The 19,031-nt window shown below is 36.5% G+C and overlaps 1 protein-coding gene across 3 annotated transcripts in view; it reads left to right on the forward strand.

The window, feature by feature from the left end:
• The window catches only part of ADK (adenosine kinase), a 293,154-nt gene that overhangs the window by 74,505 nt on the left and 199,618 nt on the right, over window positions 1-19,031 (forward strand). For all 3 annotated transcript variants that reach the window (XM_080598116.1, XM_080598115.1, XM_080598117.1), the window contains exon 4: window positions 5,839-5,917. In XM_080598116.1, coding sequence (XP_080454242.1) covers window positions 5,839-5,917 — 79 coding nt within the window. The remainder of the gene's footprint in view (window positions 1-5,838; window positions 5,918-19,031) is intronic.

Genomic DNA, 19,031 nt, shown 5'->3' on the forward strand with positions numbered 1-19,031 from the left:
AGCATGTTTCATTCTTCCCCTCTACTCCCCTACCCAGTCCTGAACTCTTTAATTCTCTGCCAAGCTAATAAGGAGAAGAACTAGGTCTGGGTAAAGTCAGGCATTGCCAAGCAGCTGTTACAAAGCTTTGCCATGTACCTCTGTGATAGTACCTCATTTCTTAAAGGTAATATTTTTGTTTTTTCAGGCCCAGTTTTAAGCCAGAACAACCAATTATATCTGCATCTCAATCTTAACAGGCTATTTGTCAAAGACTAGGGATGAAATAATTCATACATATATATATGTCCTATATAGGATTTAAACTTTGAACGTTGAGTTGTACAATTACGAGAAATTAGGCACACTCTTTAAAGTATGAACTGCATTTCTTCTTACCCACAGTATTTGTCCTGCAGTATTCTCTGTTTAAAAAATCACTATTTTGTGGTTTAGGTACAGTGTTTGAATCTTGAGAGTAGACCTCTTCCTTAAATGAGAATTAAATTTCACTTAGGATCAAATTATGAGGGCTTGAGCATGCCTATGAATGCCGACCGGAGCTGTCTTGTTGTAGCTGTCTTGCTACAATGTGTGCCCCATCTGCCTGGCGATGGGGCTGCCTGCATCGTGCTGGCACTGGCCCAGGCTCTGATGAAACGGAGAATGTGACAGACGACAGGCTTGTCCAGATGTATGTGTAACTACCTCTGTCGTGCCCTGCAAAGCAATCAGGTTGCAGGTTTGGCATTGTGTAGTTGTTTGTTGATTTATTTCTTGGAGACTTTCTTTAAAAAAAATATATATATATATATATATGTATATATTTGGAATTTCTTATGTAGTTTTACTGATCTTTTAGTATTATGAAAGCAGGTTGTATAGCATGATGTTCGCTCACATAATTCTTTCTTAATTTATGAAGTGATTTCATAGACATTCTGTCACAGGTTACTTAATGTGAAGATTTAAGTAGATTTTTTAAAAAAATGCAATTAAAAGGATCAAACATCTAGTTGTCAGCGTATTAGTCTGGTTCTCCTCACAGCTGAACACTTCAGCTACAGCCATATCTTAATATGACCTCCTCTTGCAACTAAAAATAAATATCTGGGAAATGTGTCAAAATCACCATTAATTATGATTTTTAATTAAAATCTAATTAAAATTCATCCAATAGCTTGAAAGTAAACCAAATCCTAGACTACCTTCCTCTCTAGAGGTATTAGCAAAGCTTTCCTCCCAAGTCCCAACCTACCTCCAAAGAAATAGAAGAGTTATGTGCAACTTGCAGCCTTTGCTTGATTACTTGAGAGATTTCCATCTTAATGTTTTTGAAGGCTTTTCTAATACCAAACAAAAGTATACAACCCACTGGAAATACTGTATTAGCATTATTCAAAATAACCAGATTTTTTCCTTATGTTCATGTTATCTGGCAGACAGAAGCAAAAAGGGCAAAAATTAATTTTCCCTTCTTTCTAGATGTTTTTGTGTAGCTGATTTTTTTCTGCTGATGTATGCTGTTGTCTATATCTTAGGAAATAAGATGATCTATCAAAAGATATCCAGGGCAGCATACCGCAGTGGAAAAACCAGAGTTTACATTTGTCTACCTCTTGCAGATAACTAGCTGCTGACATGCATCAGAAGTGTTTTTCCCAGAGGTCTGGCAGTTAAATTTTGGCAATCTATGGCCATTTAATTCTTGAGAAAGAGTTGCTTTGTAGACTAATATGTCTAAAAATAAAATTAAAAAAAAAAAAGGTCAGGCTGTTAATTTTCCTTACTATCACTCCATTTCCTTAGGTTGTCTGCGTTCAGTTGTTGGGTGTGTTTTATGTGCTTATTTTTTTTACCAGCTTGGTTTTGAAAGCATGGTGAGCCAAACATGACTGTTTGTCGTCATGTAGCATAGAACAAGCAGACAGTCCAAGCTCAAAACAGCTTCGGACTCGGTGTATGAAGCAAGCCACAAGAGATGGGTATCGATCCAGGAGAGGATTGCCAGTTATTAGGCTGGAGAATAGCCTCAGGAAATCACCCAGCCTTGCTGATGACTTCTGTAGACATTGTGGTGAAAGGTGGTCTGAAGGAAGATTTAAAGTAGGTGGGCTAATATTCATAGAAAATGCTAGTAACTGGACCTTGGATGGTATGATGGGTTACTGAGAGAAAAGGTATTTGTGTTGACTGCTTTGCGCCCCGGGGCTGTTGTAGATGTGAACATGCGAAATGAAGGATGGTGCGCGGAGTGCTGTAATGCTCTGCGGGGCCTTGGGACTGGGGGGCAGCTTCTGCTTCAAGTGGCTGAGAAGGGGGCTAGGAGAGGGGTAAAGAGAGAGCTGAGAGAGAGCCACCACGCTGGGACTTTTCTGTCTGAAGCAGTTAGATACAGAGATAAGCAAGTTTTTCAGTATGAGAAATGAAATGCTCCATCTTAAGAAATGCTAGAAGAAGGAATAGCAGGTTTGGGAAGAGGACCCAGAGAGATGGAGAGGGATGCTGGGAATGGGCGAATGATGGGCAGGGTGGTGAAACTGTCAGCAGTGATGAAAAAGGAGGGAGGAAGGAGGACTCGCTGGGGGGATGTCCTAACAGCTGGCTCTGGTTTGGTTGAGGCCACAATATGGCATCTGTAAGAGCCATCCATGCCTTCTAGAAATAAGCCTCCATCTCCTGTAGTGTAAGGAGGTGTAACTTGTTTTAAAAAAAACAAACCAACTTGTTTCTGTTCTTACTGATTTTTTTATATAACAGCTTCTTCAGTTGCCTTCTCATACTTTTCATAGGCATTAGCTCTCTCAGAAGTCAGGTTACTGAAAAAGCTCACCTTTCAGCATCAAGTTCAAGGAGTCAATCTTTTTTTTTTCTTTTAAAAGGGGGAGGGAACAACTGACAGAAGTGCTATTGTCTCCAGTATAATTGAGCAAAACATTAACATATCCTCCTTAGTCAGTGCTAGAGTTGATCAACAGTATCACAGCTGAAAACACATGCTGTTGCAAACGTAAACATTTTTTTGTTTAAGTATGTTGTAGTGTGGTCAACACATCCAAAAACAGGGGCCCCCTCTATGGTGCTGATGGCGGAATTTATTATTCTGTTATTTAAGGTAACAATATGTTGCTAGGTCAGGCGAAAGGTCACAGTTCTCAGATGTAGCAGACCCTTAAGAAATATTCAGAAAGACCAACAGCTGTAGGGCACGAAACAAAAATATTATTCAGTCTAGCTCATAAGGTTCTAATTTTCTTGAATTACCCTACGTGTGATAACAGCTTATTCCTGAAGCACACACGCAAGCTCTGTTCAGCATTCGCAGGCCTCAGAAGTTTCTCCATTTGAATCTCCTTCCTTAAAACAGAGAATTTTATAAAAGCAAATACCGTGTTTCTGAAGCGTGCTGGTGTGACACAGTCTTGTCTTTTCAGGTCAGACATAAAACAGATAATGGCAAAGTCAGTTTTCCCACACTTCCTGTGCCAGCTACTGACATTTTGAAAAATGTGTAAATTTTCATATACTTAAGATAAAAAGCTATTGGCAGTCTTAATTTTGAGGTCATATGTGATATGACTTGGTTATCAGCCTCTTGTGGGTTAAAACAACACCATTTATATTGTTCTTTTGATAGGTCATAGCAAATGATCAGCAAAAGTACTTTTCTTGCATTTTTATGAACCCTGTTCCATTTTATATAATGGTTCTTTAGAGGTGTTGAGTTACTATATTAATTCAAAGAAAAGGAGTTAGGCCTTTTAACATTAAGTCTGAAATAGCAGAAGGCAGTGGTCATTTTTTCATTTTCTGTTAATAACTGTACAACTGTAAAATAATTTGTTGAGGTTGCTTCTTTGATCGTACAGCTATCACCTTGAAATCTTGGCATTCAGAACAGTATTTTAAGGCTATTTCTTTCCATCGTTTTCTTCCATATTCAGATACCGCTTATTTATTTCGATGCTTCTTCAAACTGCAAAATGAAATATTTAAATACATAGCCAAGTAAATTAGAGCTTCTATTGTATGTCATCCATTAAAGTATACTAAATGCATAAGTTTAAAGTGCCACTGTATAATACAGACATAGAAACATTAGATGCCTTTAGGTAAAGGAGTTAAAGTACTAATTAGTATGCTTGTCGATGAATAAAAATGCAAAAATAACTATGGGATTTGGGCAGCACACACTCAAATTGGTTGAAAAGGTCAATTAAATTTAAGAAAAAATACTGTCAAAATACTTAATTGGTTCATGATGGTTTGTATGTCTTTGAGAAGCAATTGTTATGAGACTTGTTGTTTTTGTTATTTTCTCCCCTCTCAGCTACTTGCTATCATTTGAGGTTTCAATTGCTTGACATAGAATTGGTGGATAATTAGTAGTGTGGATAACTGTGAAAAGCATATGTAGTAATTTAATTCTTGGTTCTTTCTAATTGCCTGCCCATCGGTAGTTTGCTAGGGTGAGAGGCTCATTATTCAAACATTGTAAATAGGAAGTATTGTAGAAATAAAAATGCTCTTATGAGTAATATGGTATTGAAAACCAAAACCCTTTAAATTAAGTCATTATTTGACAAATCTGTCCCCAAAGCCATTGTTCAGATGCTATAAGGTTTTTCAGGCTATGGGGAGGAGAACTAGGGTTGGCAGGTAGTATTCAATTTTACTGTGTCTGAAATAAAGATGTCATTGTTTTAAGAGATGATAGAGTTAAATACAATAAACTATGTTGAAATAAAGTAGTTTACCTAACTGGGCAAGCTTCATTGTTAAAGTTAAGCATCTAGTGTTAAAGGACTTCGAGGAAAAAACTATGCTATTAATTAAGATTGATCTCAAGGTCATTTTGACCCTCAAGTGTGCAAACGGATTTTTACAGTAAACTTTTTAGTTTGCCTGCAGGAGTGCTTCCTCCTGAGTCTAATGTCTTCTGAGGTTGTCAATCCAGTTACTTAATCCATTCATTTTGAAGCATGCTTGGAACTTAAAGGCATGATGTGGTATTTGTGCTCAGCTTCCCTGCAGTCTCTCCAACTCCTTTATTCTGGTTTCCTTTCCTGTGACACTTGTCTTTTCTATATCCTGTGACTAGAGAAAAGGCTGATTCTCAAGATACGGTGAACTGTGATCTGAGATGCAAAATGTATCTTAGGCAAGGAGGAGTGTCTGATAGAATTTTATCTGGGTGGTCTTAACTCTTAAGTTTGATCTGAAATACAAGGGTAGATATTTCCCTGAAAAGTTCAAGTTTCCTTTTGTTGTTCAAACCTAATAATATGCTACCAGAAAATGCAATGCTTTCATAGCAGTATGACTTGAAAATTTGAAAGCTCATCAGGAGATGCTTGCCTTTTCTAACAGAGTGCTAGATTTGTTCACAGAAGTCCTTCACCTGTCAAAACGCAGTATTTCACATGAAAACTTGAAACACAGCACAGCTGTTTCTTCTCACTTAACATCACATTGTTTCTAGGTTCATGTGAAGGGATGAGTATCTGAATGTCTGTGTGTCATAATATTCCTTTATTCAAGCATATATTTTTGTCAATTTAAAAGTTCATTACAATCACACTTTTGCTTCAGATAATGTTTGTTTCAGTTATTTACTCTACTTGCAACTTTAAGGTAAAGTACTCAGGTCAGTCACATGCTGCTTTCTTATTTGGACCAAGTCTAGATAATGTTTCCAGCTTGTACCAAGTATAACAGCTAATGGATCTGAATTTCCTGTTTGCAAATAACATGATGTCATCTCCTGCTCTTTGTATTTTCTATTGCAAAAGAAATTGTAGTGTTTAACTCCCCCCCCTCCTTTTTTTCTTTCTTTTTTTTTTTTTTTTTTTTTTACAGATTTGAAGAACTTGTGAAAAAGTTCAAAGTAGAATATCATGCTGGTGGCTCTACTCAGAATTCTGTTAAAGTGGCCCAGGTTTGTTCTTCCTTAAAAATAATTGATTATTTCAAATATTGAGTTGGAATTAACTTGATGCTCTGTGCTGTCTCCTATGTTTGTAATGAGTGCTACTCAATGTATTCGTGTGATTGTGTTTCCCAGAGTATGTTTTTTGGTATATCTTTGACATGATCAATTTTGAAGTTTTACTCTTCACTCTTTTCACATACTTTTTTTTAAGGTTACAGTTAAAACCATAATTTGCCTAAAAAGGGTAAGGGGAGGGGCGGAGGAAGGCTTTTAAGGAAGATTGCGCCAGGCCTTTTTCATAGATGTACAGCAAAAGAGCAAAGAGGCAAGGACAAGGTCCCTAGGTGCAGTGAGGAGGCCTGCCATGGTAAGGAAAAAAAGTGCAAGGAGAATGGTTAAACACAGTTTGCTTAGCAAAGGCTTTGATCACTGTCCATGGAGGTTTCTGTTACGGGCCAAAATGAGTCCGCAGGCAACTAGATCTAAATTTGAGGTTGGCCCTGCTTTAAGTGCACTGTTTGACCTGGTGCGGGCTAAAAGGGACCTTCTTATTCTGTGATGCTAACCACATTTATCCTGTAGGAACTTGGAAGCTTGTCCATAAAGGATTGAAAGGCAAAGCTTCTTTTATAAAAGGATAATTTTTCTAGCTAGTACGATGAAGAACAGTAATGATGAATTGGGTTTGAGGTATAGTTAGATTTTTTTACAGGTAAAACATGCCTTTCGTCAAAATACTCATATAAAAGTATAAACTTGTATAGAAGTATATAAAGTATATACTTGTGTGTATATTTTTAGATTGTGTGATAGATGTACAAATCCTATAATTAAAAATATACAAACTGTATTTATAACCTTTTTGTTAATGATCCTGGCTTATTAACTTCCACACTTCCTATATAATTAAAACTTACTGCCAGATAACATTAAATGAACATTTGGAAGAAATTACGTTATGAATTAACAAAGGTTCCCCACCACCACCAATAAAAAGGGAAAAAGTATTAGACTAGTGGTTGCTGCTTCTTTGTACAAAATAGTTGCTGCTTTTATTATTTCAGAGTTGGACTCAAACTACCAAAATTGTCTGATATTTGCTTATGGCAGGTACTCTAATGTGCAAGTGCGGTGGGAAGGTTATGAAGAAAAGAGAGTGATCCTTTAAATGTGTTCCCAATGCACTTACCATAGCTGGCTTCTATGAGGAAATACGGCTGGTCTTTTACTGAAGTCTTCATGTTTATAAACCCTAAATGTCTTGTCAAATGTTTCTGTAGAAAAACATTTTCTCAATAGAGTAAATCTAAATTGCATGCACTTTATTGTATATAGAATTGTAATTCTGAAATGGCAATGCTTTTTAAATACAGACAGCTTTCACAGCTTTTTAGTTTGTTACTCTGTCATCAAGCCAATTTTGCTTCTGATATTTAAAAAATCAGCAACACAAAACTGTATCAGAAGAGCTCTAACCAAGTAATTAAATGAATTCTCTGTCAGTAAACTGTTGCTTGACCCGTGGGTCAACCAATCTCTTCCGTGACAGGTGAGTAGAGGTCAACTTTTTGAAGGGAGTTTTGCAACTACTAGTACAGTCATGAAATTCTTACTTCTAGATTGCAGAGGCTTAGAAGCAAACACACATGGTAAATTCAGAGTTGCTAACTTTGAAGTGTTCAAAGAGCCTAGGATTTCATTTCCATCTCTCTTTGAAATGACCTATTTGACCTCAGCTAATTTATTTCTAAACTGTTTAAATACCTAACTGCCTTTTAGTGTAGAAGTCAAGGTGTTCAATAATTACACTAGGAAGTGCACAGAACCCGTATAGTGTGAATGAAAAAAAAAAAAGATTTAAAGCAGTGAAACATAGAAGTTTATATGTCAGTACTCCTTTCTTATGCTGAAGAGATTTTGTCAGTGAGCTTTATCCCTTTACCTTGGCTCTGAGTTGGGAGCCTCATTCAGCTCCAGTTGCCATCTGGAATTGAATTTGTTTCCAGAAGGGTTGTCATCTCCTAGTTTTCGTTTCAAGTATGATTGAAACTTCAAACAGTTGTGCATGAATAACATAACATCACTAAAAGGCTTTAAAATGAGGGATGGGAGGGTGAGAGAGAGAAAAGGGAATTCTGGAAACCTTAAAAGAAGCTGTTATTCTGTAAGCTTTGGCAGAAGAAGAAATTTGAGGATGGGGGGAAAAGTTTAAATGTAAACCAAAAATTAAAATTCTGAAAGATTTTTTTGCAGCAATATTAATTGGAATTTTGCAGCAATATTAATTGGAATATTTTTTATATTTCATATTCCATTTAGTATTGCTGCAAATATATTTTTATATTTTACAGCAGGAGAAAGCAAAGATTGATTCAAGAAGCCTGAGTGCTGGTTGAGAAGTAGGGGGACAATAAATAAGTTCAGAGCTCTGAACACTCAAAGTGAATGTAGGTTCTCTCCAAGAACATAAGCAGGGAAGAAATCCCAAGAATAAAACTCTTATTACAACTTCTCAGCTTGCGTTACCTTGTAGGTATACCTTTGGGGAAAAAAAAAAAGTGCTAATAAAAAAGTGAGATAGAAACTTGAAATTTTGTTTGAGAGTTTTTAAGTTGGTAAGAATAACAGCATGTTGAAGAAAAGCATCGTTGGAAAACTGACCGCAGTGGAATACAACAGTTTGAGTACAATTGTGGGTAATGAACAAACAGCCTCTGAAGTCTGTCAACTGCTTTTTTTTAGAAGTTTGTTTCTGAGTGGGAATAGTGTAGTAAGGACTGTAGTAGGAAAATTGGACAATGGTTAGTTAAATGATTGGAATAGAAAAGGGGAAAAACTTAAGAAGCAACTAATAAATGGGGGCCATTGAGGTGTTTGTTTCGAATTATCTGCTTCTTTAAGAGTCAGAAAAGCAGCACTATGCTGAAACCAAAATACCCAAATGCAGAATGAGTGGGCAAACTTAAAGTATTTGTTGCAAAAGGAAAAATGAAACTGTCCATAAGCATGCTTACATGGTGTATGGTGATCATCACTTCTGTTAAACGTTCTCAGGTATTTTGGATATTTCTTTCAATGTATTTTTTTGTCATGCCTGTAAAGATAGGAATACTCTTTGTTGAGTAGATTTCACAGAGGAGAATATTCCTGAGAAGGATAAGACAACTTTTTTTTAAAAAAAAGAAAAAGTAGTCGTAGAAGTACTGTATTTATCATGTGTGAGAAATTTGAGATGGTAAGTACAGAAAGAAGCAATAGGAAGAAGCTCTGAGTTATGAAGAAAACTGGGAAGAAAATGAGGCTTAAATCATGGGGTTTGGAACTAAAGGTTTAAAGCAGCAACTATAGTGGAAATGAAGATTGTAAAAGTATACAAAGTATTAACCAGAACTGCAGTCAAGCTGTGAAGAGCAGAATTACTTGGAATTTTCTGGCAACTTAACAGAAATGAAAGATCTGAAGTGTGCAGCCTTAAAGACAGATTTTGGCAGGTAAGATACTAAAGGGAATTTTGGTAACTTTCTTCAATATTGTCTTGCTGTAGAACAGAATTTGAATGTATGGCATGATGCAGAAGCAAGGTATGGTTGGAGGTTTGTGAGAATCAAAAAGCTGAATGCTTCTTGCCCTAAGTGTGCATTATGGGTGTGCATAGGGTTTATCGGCAGGGTTGAAGAAGAAAAATGTTTGGATGTAGTAAGGACAACAGAAAGGATGCTTAGGGACATGGTTTAGTGGTGACATTGGTAGTAGGGGGATGGTTGGACCATATGATCTTGGAGGTAGGTCTTTTCCAACCTTAATGATTCTATGATTCTGTGGTTCTATGATTATTGAGGAAGTGCTGTGGAGGAGACAGATTTCTGAACGTGTAATGCAAGCAGAAAGAAACAACAATCAGGGAGGGCGAAAGCTCTGTAAAAGGGAAAGGAAGGAACAAATAAAAAACGATTTTCTTGCAAAAGAGGTCCAGAACACTGATTCATAAATTGAGGAGATGAAAAATAATGGCCATAAGGATGGAATAAGGACCAGAAACCCTGAAGTATCACTCTTGTTTCTTTGTGTAGTGTATTGTATAAGTGTTTTCATAGGTACAATATTTATATGTTTTAATCCCTGAAAATGGTGAAAGGGTAGAATTAATTTAATTCTACCTAAGAAGTACACTAATAAAGCCATTGAGATAGGATGTTTATATTCGAGTCTTCTGGGATATCAATGTTGTTTGAACATATGTTGATCTTCAAAAGAGTGAGGAAGTCAAAATGATTTTGGCTTGACCGTTAGGTCAAGTTAGGAATGAGGAGAGAGTATTCCAGAAATGACTGTAACAGGAATAAAAATGGAAAAGATAACTAAGATTTGAGTTTTCTTATTCCTTAATGAGTTTTAAACAAACAGCAAATTATGTCTTCGAAATATGAATTCACATGAGGAGAAGAATACTGACAGAAAGAAGCGAGGAAAATGGAAACAGAAAAAAGTGTGTGAGGGAAAAGACAAAATGGCTTAAGAGGATGGGAAATAATCTGGAAGGAGAAAAACAGTATAAAAATCACAATGTTGCTCTGATTCTGTGTCCCTTACTGTCCCACCCATTTTTCTTTCTTACCAATGTGCTTTCCATTGTCCACTTGCATCTGCAATTTGCTAATAATTTGCTAATTTAAATTAGTTCATCTGGAAAAGAACAGGTAACCAGAACAGATTGGATTCTAAGGCCTTAAGGAAAAGTAGTCTTGAAAGAATTACCTTCTCCTTTAAGACTTCAGTTCTGAGTAGAAAGTTTAGTCAAGAACAGACAGACCATAAAAAAAATGGGGAGAGGGAAAGAGGGATAATGGTAGAAGGTTGTCCTGTGTGCAGTACAATACAGAAAACAGTTGGAGTCCAGCTTATCAACAGAAATGCAGGTAATGGACTTTGAGGCACTATGTTACTGTTAGGCATGGTTGTTGAGATTTTTTTTTTTCTTGGCTCACCATTAGGAAGTGTCAGTAACTTCAAACTCTGCATTAAACTTGAAGTACTCGGGCATTACTCACTGTGAAGTGCTTGATGGTGCTTTGTGAAATGAGGACTAGAGATGATAAACTAAATTGCAATCATGTAGTTTTTGGAGTAGAACATAACCTTTACCTTTGGTTTGCTGATCTTTGCATCGGAATTATTCTTTTATGTTGACTTTTTGTTTTGCTTTGTGTTTAAAGTTATGTTGCACACTTAAGAACAGGGAGGAATGGGGGTATCAAGTTGAAGCTGCAATGTACTGCTACTCTGACCTTTACTTGTCTCATTAAATTTTGGCTTTATATCTGGTATGATATGTGACATCTTACTTTAATCTGAGCTCTTGCAATCCCTCCAAATGATTGGATCCATTATATTAGATCTATAAAATATGCATACATGTAACTGCATGCAGTTCATAAATAATGTATTGTTTTAGAGTCCTGCCAACAAACTAAATTCAGATATGTGAATACAGTGTCTTACTACTCCTCAGCTTCTTTCTGTTATTTTAATTAAGACTATGTGCCTGTCTAGTAACAGACATTGATCTGGAAAGGGGAAAAAATATCTGAATCTTTTAATAGGGCTCACGACTTTAAAGCATATAAAGCAGATGTATGCCCTGTCCACACACGCAGGCTATTGCTGACCAGGCCATATTTGCATGATTTTTAGCAGTGTTTATTTTGATTTTGGAGTGCTGAGCTTAGAATAAGTAGTCTTTGAAGTTTTATCTTTCTAACTCAAGTGCTGTATTTCAAGTATAACTTGATAGCATTTTATAACTTGGATTTTAAACAACACAACCTTGGCAAAAAACAGAGCATGTTTTTGTTCTTGTTCTTCTGAAAGTGCGTATAAAGAATGTCACATTCTTCTTGCTCTGAACGGGTGCTCTTAGTTTACACTCAGTTTCTTAATAGCTTATTTTCTTTCTAACAGTTCTGCTGTTGCTGTGGATCTAACTTAGCCATTAGAGAGAGCTATATTCTGTCGTTTATTCATTCTCAGAAGAACTGTGAAATTCTCATTATACCATTTCTATTACTAGTTATGCCTGGTGAACTTGGAAGAACATAGCTTGACACATTTCAATTTGAATTTGTAGAACTGGCAGATAAGGGAAAAACATAAGTTTATAATTCTTTGGAAGGTTTCTTATAGATACTCTTGGGACTTTACAATAATGTTTTTATAATATCAAATAGTAGTGATTTTTGGTGTTTTTTTCCGCACTGCCTCTCACCATCTATATGTAAGCTTTTGGGTTTTGTGGTTGTACAACATCTTTTGCAAAAAGCCTAGATACTGTTGCTAGATGTGTCAGTAAAGCTTGGTTTTAAACTACAGTCTTTGTTCCTTTACTCCGAATAATGTGTGGATTGAAATGACTAATCAAATAAGCAATAATAATAAGAGGAAATCATATGATGATAAGTTATTCTAAGCATTTGAGTCCTACTGTATTCTGTAGTTAAGGGAAGTATGACACTTGCCCACTGTCAGCCTATATTTCAAGGACTTACAACTTCATCCCGTTTTTTATTCTTCTAACCCAATCTAGCATTGCTGATCTAAAGTTATTGGGCTTTTTAGCATTCTAATAAACTGACAAGTTCAGAAATTTAATTTTGAAAAATGAACTGATTCATGCTTTTTTATAGTATGTGTTACGTGCTGAAGACTTAGATTTTTTAAAATTTTTTACTATTTGTTCTGTGGGTAATTAGCCAAACTTTGATTTTATGTTAAATGTATGTGTCTACTGGGTCATGTTGTGTTTAATCCAAAAATAGTCTGTAAAACTACAGATTTATCTATAAAATTACTTGCAGATATAACTTCTTTTAAAAAATACATTCATATATATATATATATATAAATAACACCATAATCTTGTGGAATTTATAACTTGCTTCGTTGCAGTTGGCTATAAGGTTAAAATTTGTATGTATTTGCAAGTACCCTTGGATATACATTACTACCATATCTACTCTACAAAGTTCATATCACATTACTTTTTCAGTATTCAGTAATTTAGTGATTCTCCTCACTTTCTTATCATTCCATATAAATAGGCATATAATTGTAATGAATTTAATCTTTTCCTTGCTAGTGAAAATTTCAGTATCAATTCTATACAATTAATTAAATGGAGGCAGAGCAGGAGGAAAGGTTTGGCTCAGGAGCAGGTCTCAGAATGTATTGAATATGCAGAACTGGAAGAGAGGTAGTGGAAAAGTTAACAGGGCAGTCACCCCAACATCCTTTGTTGTGTTTTGAGGTTGATACAACTTTTGTGACCCATCATTCTTCTATGGAACCCATCATGCTATCAACTATAAACGTTCTCCGTTCTGCTTATTGTGTGCTTAAATACTTATATCACAAATAGCTTTCTTCAAAAACAGTTTCTAGAATAGTGGAATAGAGAGGCAGGCTCCCTGCTTTCTGAACCATTTGGGTCAGAATCTTAAATTCCTCAGAGAGTATGTTTTGGCCTCATGCTCTGTATTCCTTAAGCAACTTCATTACATCCTCCCACTCAGATGGTCTTGGTGGTCCCAGCAAACAGGTATTTCCAATATTTTCAGTAGTTCAGTCCAGCTTTCAAGAAGAAGTATGAAAAAGCGTTCACTACCATATTTTTGTTTGCTGTGGTTTAATAAACTTAGGGTATAGTCTCACCTTCTCTGCCAGACAACAGTCCTGAGATGTGTTCCCTCCTCTGCCAGCTCCAGCGTGTTTCTGCTATGCCCTGCAGCATAACACACCACCAGTGTAGCTTCCAGTCAGATACCAGTTTCTCAAACCTATTGAGGAGAAAGGAGAAAAAACAAATTGTTGAGATTTGCAGCTATTTTTTCTTATATATGCCTTGCTAAAGTGTGTGCTAGTAGCCAGTAGACTGAACCTCTTAGGCATCTGTCCACAATGCTGTGGCCAGTCTTCATGAGTTATTCCTTAGAAAAGGAATAACAAAACATGTCTCAGTGGTGACAGAAATAGTCATTTGAATAAGTCTTTCTCTGTGGAAATAGACAAGTAGCTCTTCCCACTATTGCGAAGATGGTGTCCCATTGTTAGTGTCATGATGGACAGTGTCACGTGCCAGTGACATCAGTTTACTAATTTTTTTCCTTTTAAGGACATGCTGTAATTAACATGCAGTTCCAAAATAGCCTGTACCAGCACTGCAGTGATCTGGCTGTGCTTCTGACAGAACAGCCTTCCTTCTTCAGAATTGTAACACTGGGAAGCTTGAGCCATTTTGTTTTAATGCTTCAGCTGATGGCTGCAGATACCAGAGAAATTCTGGAATATTTACATACTTCAAAAAGATTGCTAGACCTTTTACTCCACTGTACCTCAGTCGGTCTCAAAGCCTTAATCAGAGCTATGTGCAACAATTCAAAAAAGCAAAAAAAACATGTTAGCACTATGGCAAACTCAGTAGAGTTCCAAGCAAGTTTTCCCCAGGTTACAAATCTGGGTACTTCTCAAGCTTTCTTGGACTTACGAAGGAAGCCCCATACATTGTTTCTGTGGTCCTGGACCAGGTACTGGGAATAAATGATGCAGTGCTGGAGAACCTAACTTTTCAAGGTTAAAGATAGCAAACCTTTTTTTTTTTTTTTTTTCCATACATACTGGTATTGGTGACTTGCAGGTAGTAACTGTGTACAACAATTCTTTGTGCACATTTGTAGACTGTGAATGTAAGTTTAACAAATAGTAGGATGGTCAGAAAACCACGTTCTAAAGAGCCTGTGGCATTTTTCTTTCTCTTTGGGGGATTTTCAAATGCCCTTCAACGCAAGGTGCCTAAACTTGTGCTATTGAAAATGAGGCAGTTCCAGTCATACCATTATTAGTCTACAACAGGCTTTGCAGACAGATGGTAAATGTTAAGCATTGTAGTATAAATGTCCTGTTTTGGCATGGAATTGAGTGGCTGGCCAGTGGTCACATGGACTCACCTGTTTGAAACACACAGACTTGTTCAGGTCATGTCCCTTACCAGCAGCACCAATAGAACCGTGGGGAAAGTATCTTCCCCTAGTAAGACATCGAAAATCACTTTGGAAAAACAGTAAATAGTTGTGCAATCACATTTCCCCTTAAGTCCATTGAGATAGGACCTTGAAACTCTCCTCTTGTCACTGTGTTTGAGCTTTAGAGTGTGTATGTGGCCTCTGTTCATCCATCCACAATTGTATTTTATTTAAATGTTTGAAAACTGCTTCCATATTCCAGAGTCATCAAACATCAGTCACCCAAATGGAATCAGAAGACTTTGTATAAATGGTAGCAGTTTTCTCCCGTTGGAAGTGAAATTCAGCTGCCTTTTGCTTGACCCAGTTTCTGTGTCTGTTTAGCTTTGTTAGCACCATATTTTGGAGCTATAAAAGATAAATAAAAATCTTTTTTTCAAAAGCGACCAAGGAAGTTGGGCTCTGAATTTAACCTAATATCCAGCTGAGTGAGTGGACTAAAACTTAATTGGTTTTGTTTTCTCTTGAACAAAAGCCACGTCTAACTTGTGAGCCATGCTACATATGAGAATGAGATGAATTAATACATTCCATAACTTATGCTTATCCTGAAAACAAACATGTTTTTAGGTAACACAATAGTAGGTTGGGGTTTATTGTGAAAAAATCAACAGCAGGAGGTACCGCAGAGCCACATCTATGGGACTAAGGGTGCCATCCTGTGAACCTTCCAACCTTTCTGTACTCGAGTGACAACAGGACTTGCTCAGAACCTTTCACATGGTGACGCTGTCCATGCAGTGACCGGCTGATGGCACTAATGGTTGAATGACATTTACTTGATTTGTAGCCATTACCTGACACTGGAAGGAGAAAGACTTGTACATCTGGCAGTCTCAGAAGAGAGGGCAAATCCCTGTGCTTCGCTGATACTAATTTGACATGCCACTCAAGTCTTGGAAGCTCAGGAGCTGTTTTATCCTTAGCAGCTCAATAAGTTACATAACTGCATCCTTAGCAATTAATTAACATTAAGAGATGTGATACAGTGGGGAGATAATTGCCCTGGAAATCGGAAATGTCAAATTACAGGGGTTTCTTGCACATCTCTAGAATACTTTGGGAATGTACATTTTTCCCAAAAAAGGACACTGAAAATCTTAGTGTTACTGAAGAACTCTATGCAGGTATTATAACATACTATACCTGGAGACTCGTTGTTTTCCTTTGAAAGTTTTAGTTTAACTTTTCTCCATATCTATTAGGTATTTTCATAGGCCTATTGCTTAAAACCATTCCTTTCTCTTTCAATAGCTTACATATCTTACATATGTCAGACTTTGCACTTTTGAGTTCTGAATTTAACTTTGCTGCTGACTTGCTTTGTAGCCTTAAAGTAAATTAGTATACCTGTCTCTTGTGTATTTGTGTATTTGATGAATATAATTACGGTTTATCAGAATAGAAATTTAATATGGGAGCTTGCCTAGTTTTTTTAAGAATGAAAAAGGAGAAGGACAGCTAATTTGATCAGTTGATCAGGAAGTAGGGTAGTGTTCTCCGATTTGAGGATGCTTTCAGAGGAACATGCAGGATTGCCTTACCAGTTAGTACTGTACACTGGATGGTTAACTGGCCTTTGCAGTGACTACCATTATGTGCTTCAGGGGATAAGAGCAAGATTTCCCCTTCAAAGAAAGCATATAGGGTAATGTAAAGAACACCCCGTAGCAACGTGTTGTCCTTGGACTGCTCCATCAGCAGTTAACCTACACCTAGGCTGTGAGAGCTGGCCTATGGGTATGCTTACTATTGGTATTCACGTCTGGTTTTGTTTTGTTTTAAAAATCTAAACTTTCTAGCTTGTTACTTTTCTGATATGTGTTGAGGTTTGCAGTTCATTTATTCCTGCTGCAAAGTACTATTTTGGAGGATTTGGCCAGTAACCACTTTCGAACAACTCTAGGAGAGTATTTGCCAGGTGTGCACAAAAAGGTCACAGGACCTGAAAGGAAAGTGTGCCTCTTGTGTATTCTGAATTTCTTCAGACATAAATGCAGCAGCTCCGCTTAGTTTCTTGTTATGCTGTACCTAATGAACAGTGAAAATTGATGGGTTTGTATTTGTATCAAATTCTGAGCTTGTGTTCTGCTTTTTACTCTGAGGTTTCACTTGAGTGAAAGAAGGATCATATATGCAGAATAGTTAGATTTTGCATACTTGCCCTAGCTATTCACTGTAGTATCTACCAGAGAATCTTCCCCCATCCTCACACATGGCACAGTATCAGGACTAACTGAACCACGTTTGAAGTATTTTTGCATTTTTTTTTCCCAAATCGCTACAGATTTGCCCCAGGAAACAAAATACTTGGATAAACTTGCTTGCTTTTACACACACAGCTTTTTTTTTTTTTTTTTCCATGCTTCTAATGAGAAGACTAATTTACTAAGACATCTTTAGGCATTAGATGCAGAGAGTTTAGAATTTAAGTAATGTTTACTGATACAATATATATTTCATATTATATACAAGTCTGTGTAAGAAGAGTTAAATTTAGATATAATAGTAAAGTGAAATGACTACACCCAATTATTACTGAGTTTCTTCATGACACTACAGTCTGCTGAATAAATGAATTAATTCAAGAAAATGATTTACTCTTGTTCTGTCAAGGGCAGCATTAATGCATTGAGATATATTTGAAAGCCCTAAGAGCAGAAGTCTCTCTTGCACTGTCATTATAGTGGTGCAAACGTGCTGTAGGATTAACAAAGTTTGTTAGTCTGTCTCTTAAAAATATACCCTGAAATCACAGTGATCTCATTCTGTTTAGATCATAAATAAAATAACAAGTTTTTAATTTTTTTTGAAGACAACTTTCCAGAGCTGACTGTCGGAGATGAACTGGGATTTTCTGCATTTTCCATGCATCTAGTGTGGAAAAAGACTCTACCTGACAGAAGGTTCTACATAACTCTAGATTGGTTCCATATTCTACAGTAGGTTATTATTAAACAAAGAAGGAAACTTGTTGACATAAATGCCTAATACTATTACTCACCGTTCTGGTTCTCAAAATACACGGTGTACAAGCTGAGATTACGGAGTGTTTGATTAATAAGGCAAGGTAAGTTTTATGTGGCTTCAGCAGTTCTCACCTGTGATGTAGAGATGGGTCATCCTGTTCTGTAACAGCTGCTGAATTGCTGCAACCTGCAGACCAAAATAATAAGAGAAAATAGGTACTGGTTTATTTTAATTTACCAGGCTGTCAGCTGCAGTAGATCAGTAGATATGTCATGAGCAACTAAATTGCTCTTGCAGTGAGGGCAAAGGGTTCCTGGGAATGGGATCAGTAGGCTGCTGGTTAAACACCACTGAGCTATTCCATGGAAATATGTCCCTGCTCATGAGTCACAGCTCTGTGCCTAGGCGAGAGCCCTGAAAATCGTTTTTTCCTCTCTAGAGGGTACGCATTACAGAAACCTGTTCAGATTATGATCAGTGGTGTTCAGCTATGTAAGTTGTAAGAAGGAATTTGATCTCAGGTTGTGTTTTCAACTTCTGAATATAGCTTATGATAATTGAAAGGTAATCCAAAAGTCAACATTAGTCTAATTATAGTAATTCAAAAATTTGGATCCTCAAATTAATTTTAGTAGCAATTGACATACGTGAAATATGGGTATCTTAATAATATGGTAACATAAATTGCCTTTTAAAATTGCTAAGAAAAGTTACTAACGCTGCTGCTTATAACAACCATCTAAGCCTATTTTTGTAAATGAGATCTAGTGGTGATGCATCTAATGAGCAAGATCCAAAAATTCAAGCATTGTCTATTTAAGTTAAGTTGTTGTAAAGTTCTTTATTATTCCAAAGCTTGATTTAATTGAAATATTGAAAATACCAAGAAGTTAGCACCACAGGAATACACTTAAGTTACAGTTATACCTTAGCACTAAATGAATTATTGTATCATTAATTGCTTTTTTAAAATACTTGTGACTTACAGTACATTCAAATTCTATTTTTCAAAATGGTTTTGAAATTTTTCTTGTATTTTCTCTTGCCCAACATTAGTTGCCTCCTTCTAAGAATTGGGT

Source organism: Anser brachyrhynchus, assembly GCF_964034855.1.
Source record: "Anser brachyrhynchus genome assembly, chromosome: 6".
NCBI classification, from domain to species: Eukaryota; Metazoa; Chordata; class Aves; order Anseriformes; family Anatidae; genus Anser; species Anser brachyrhynchus.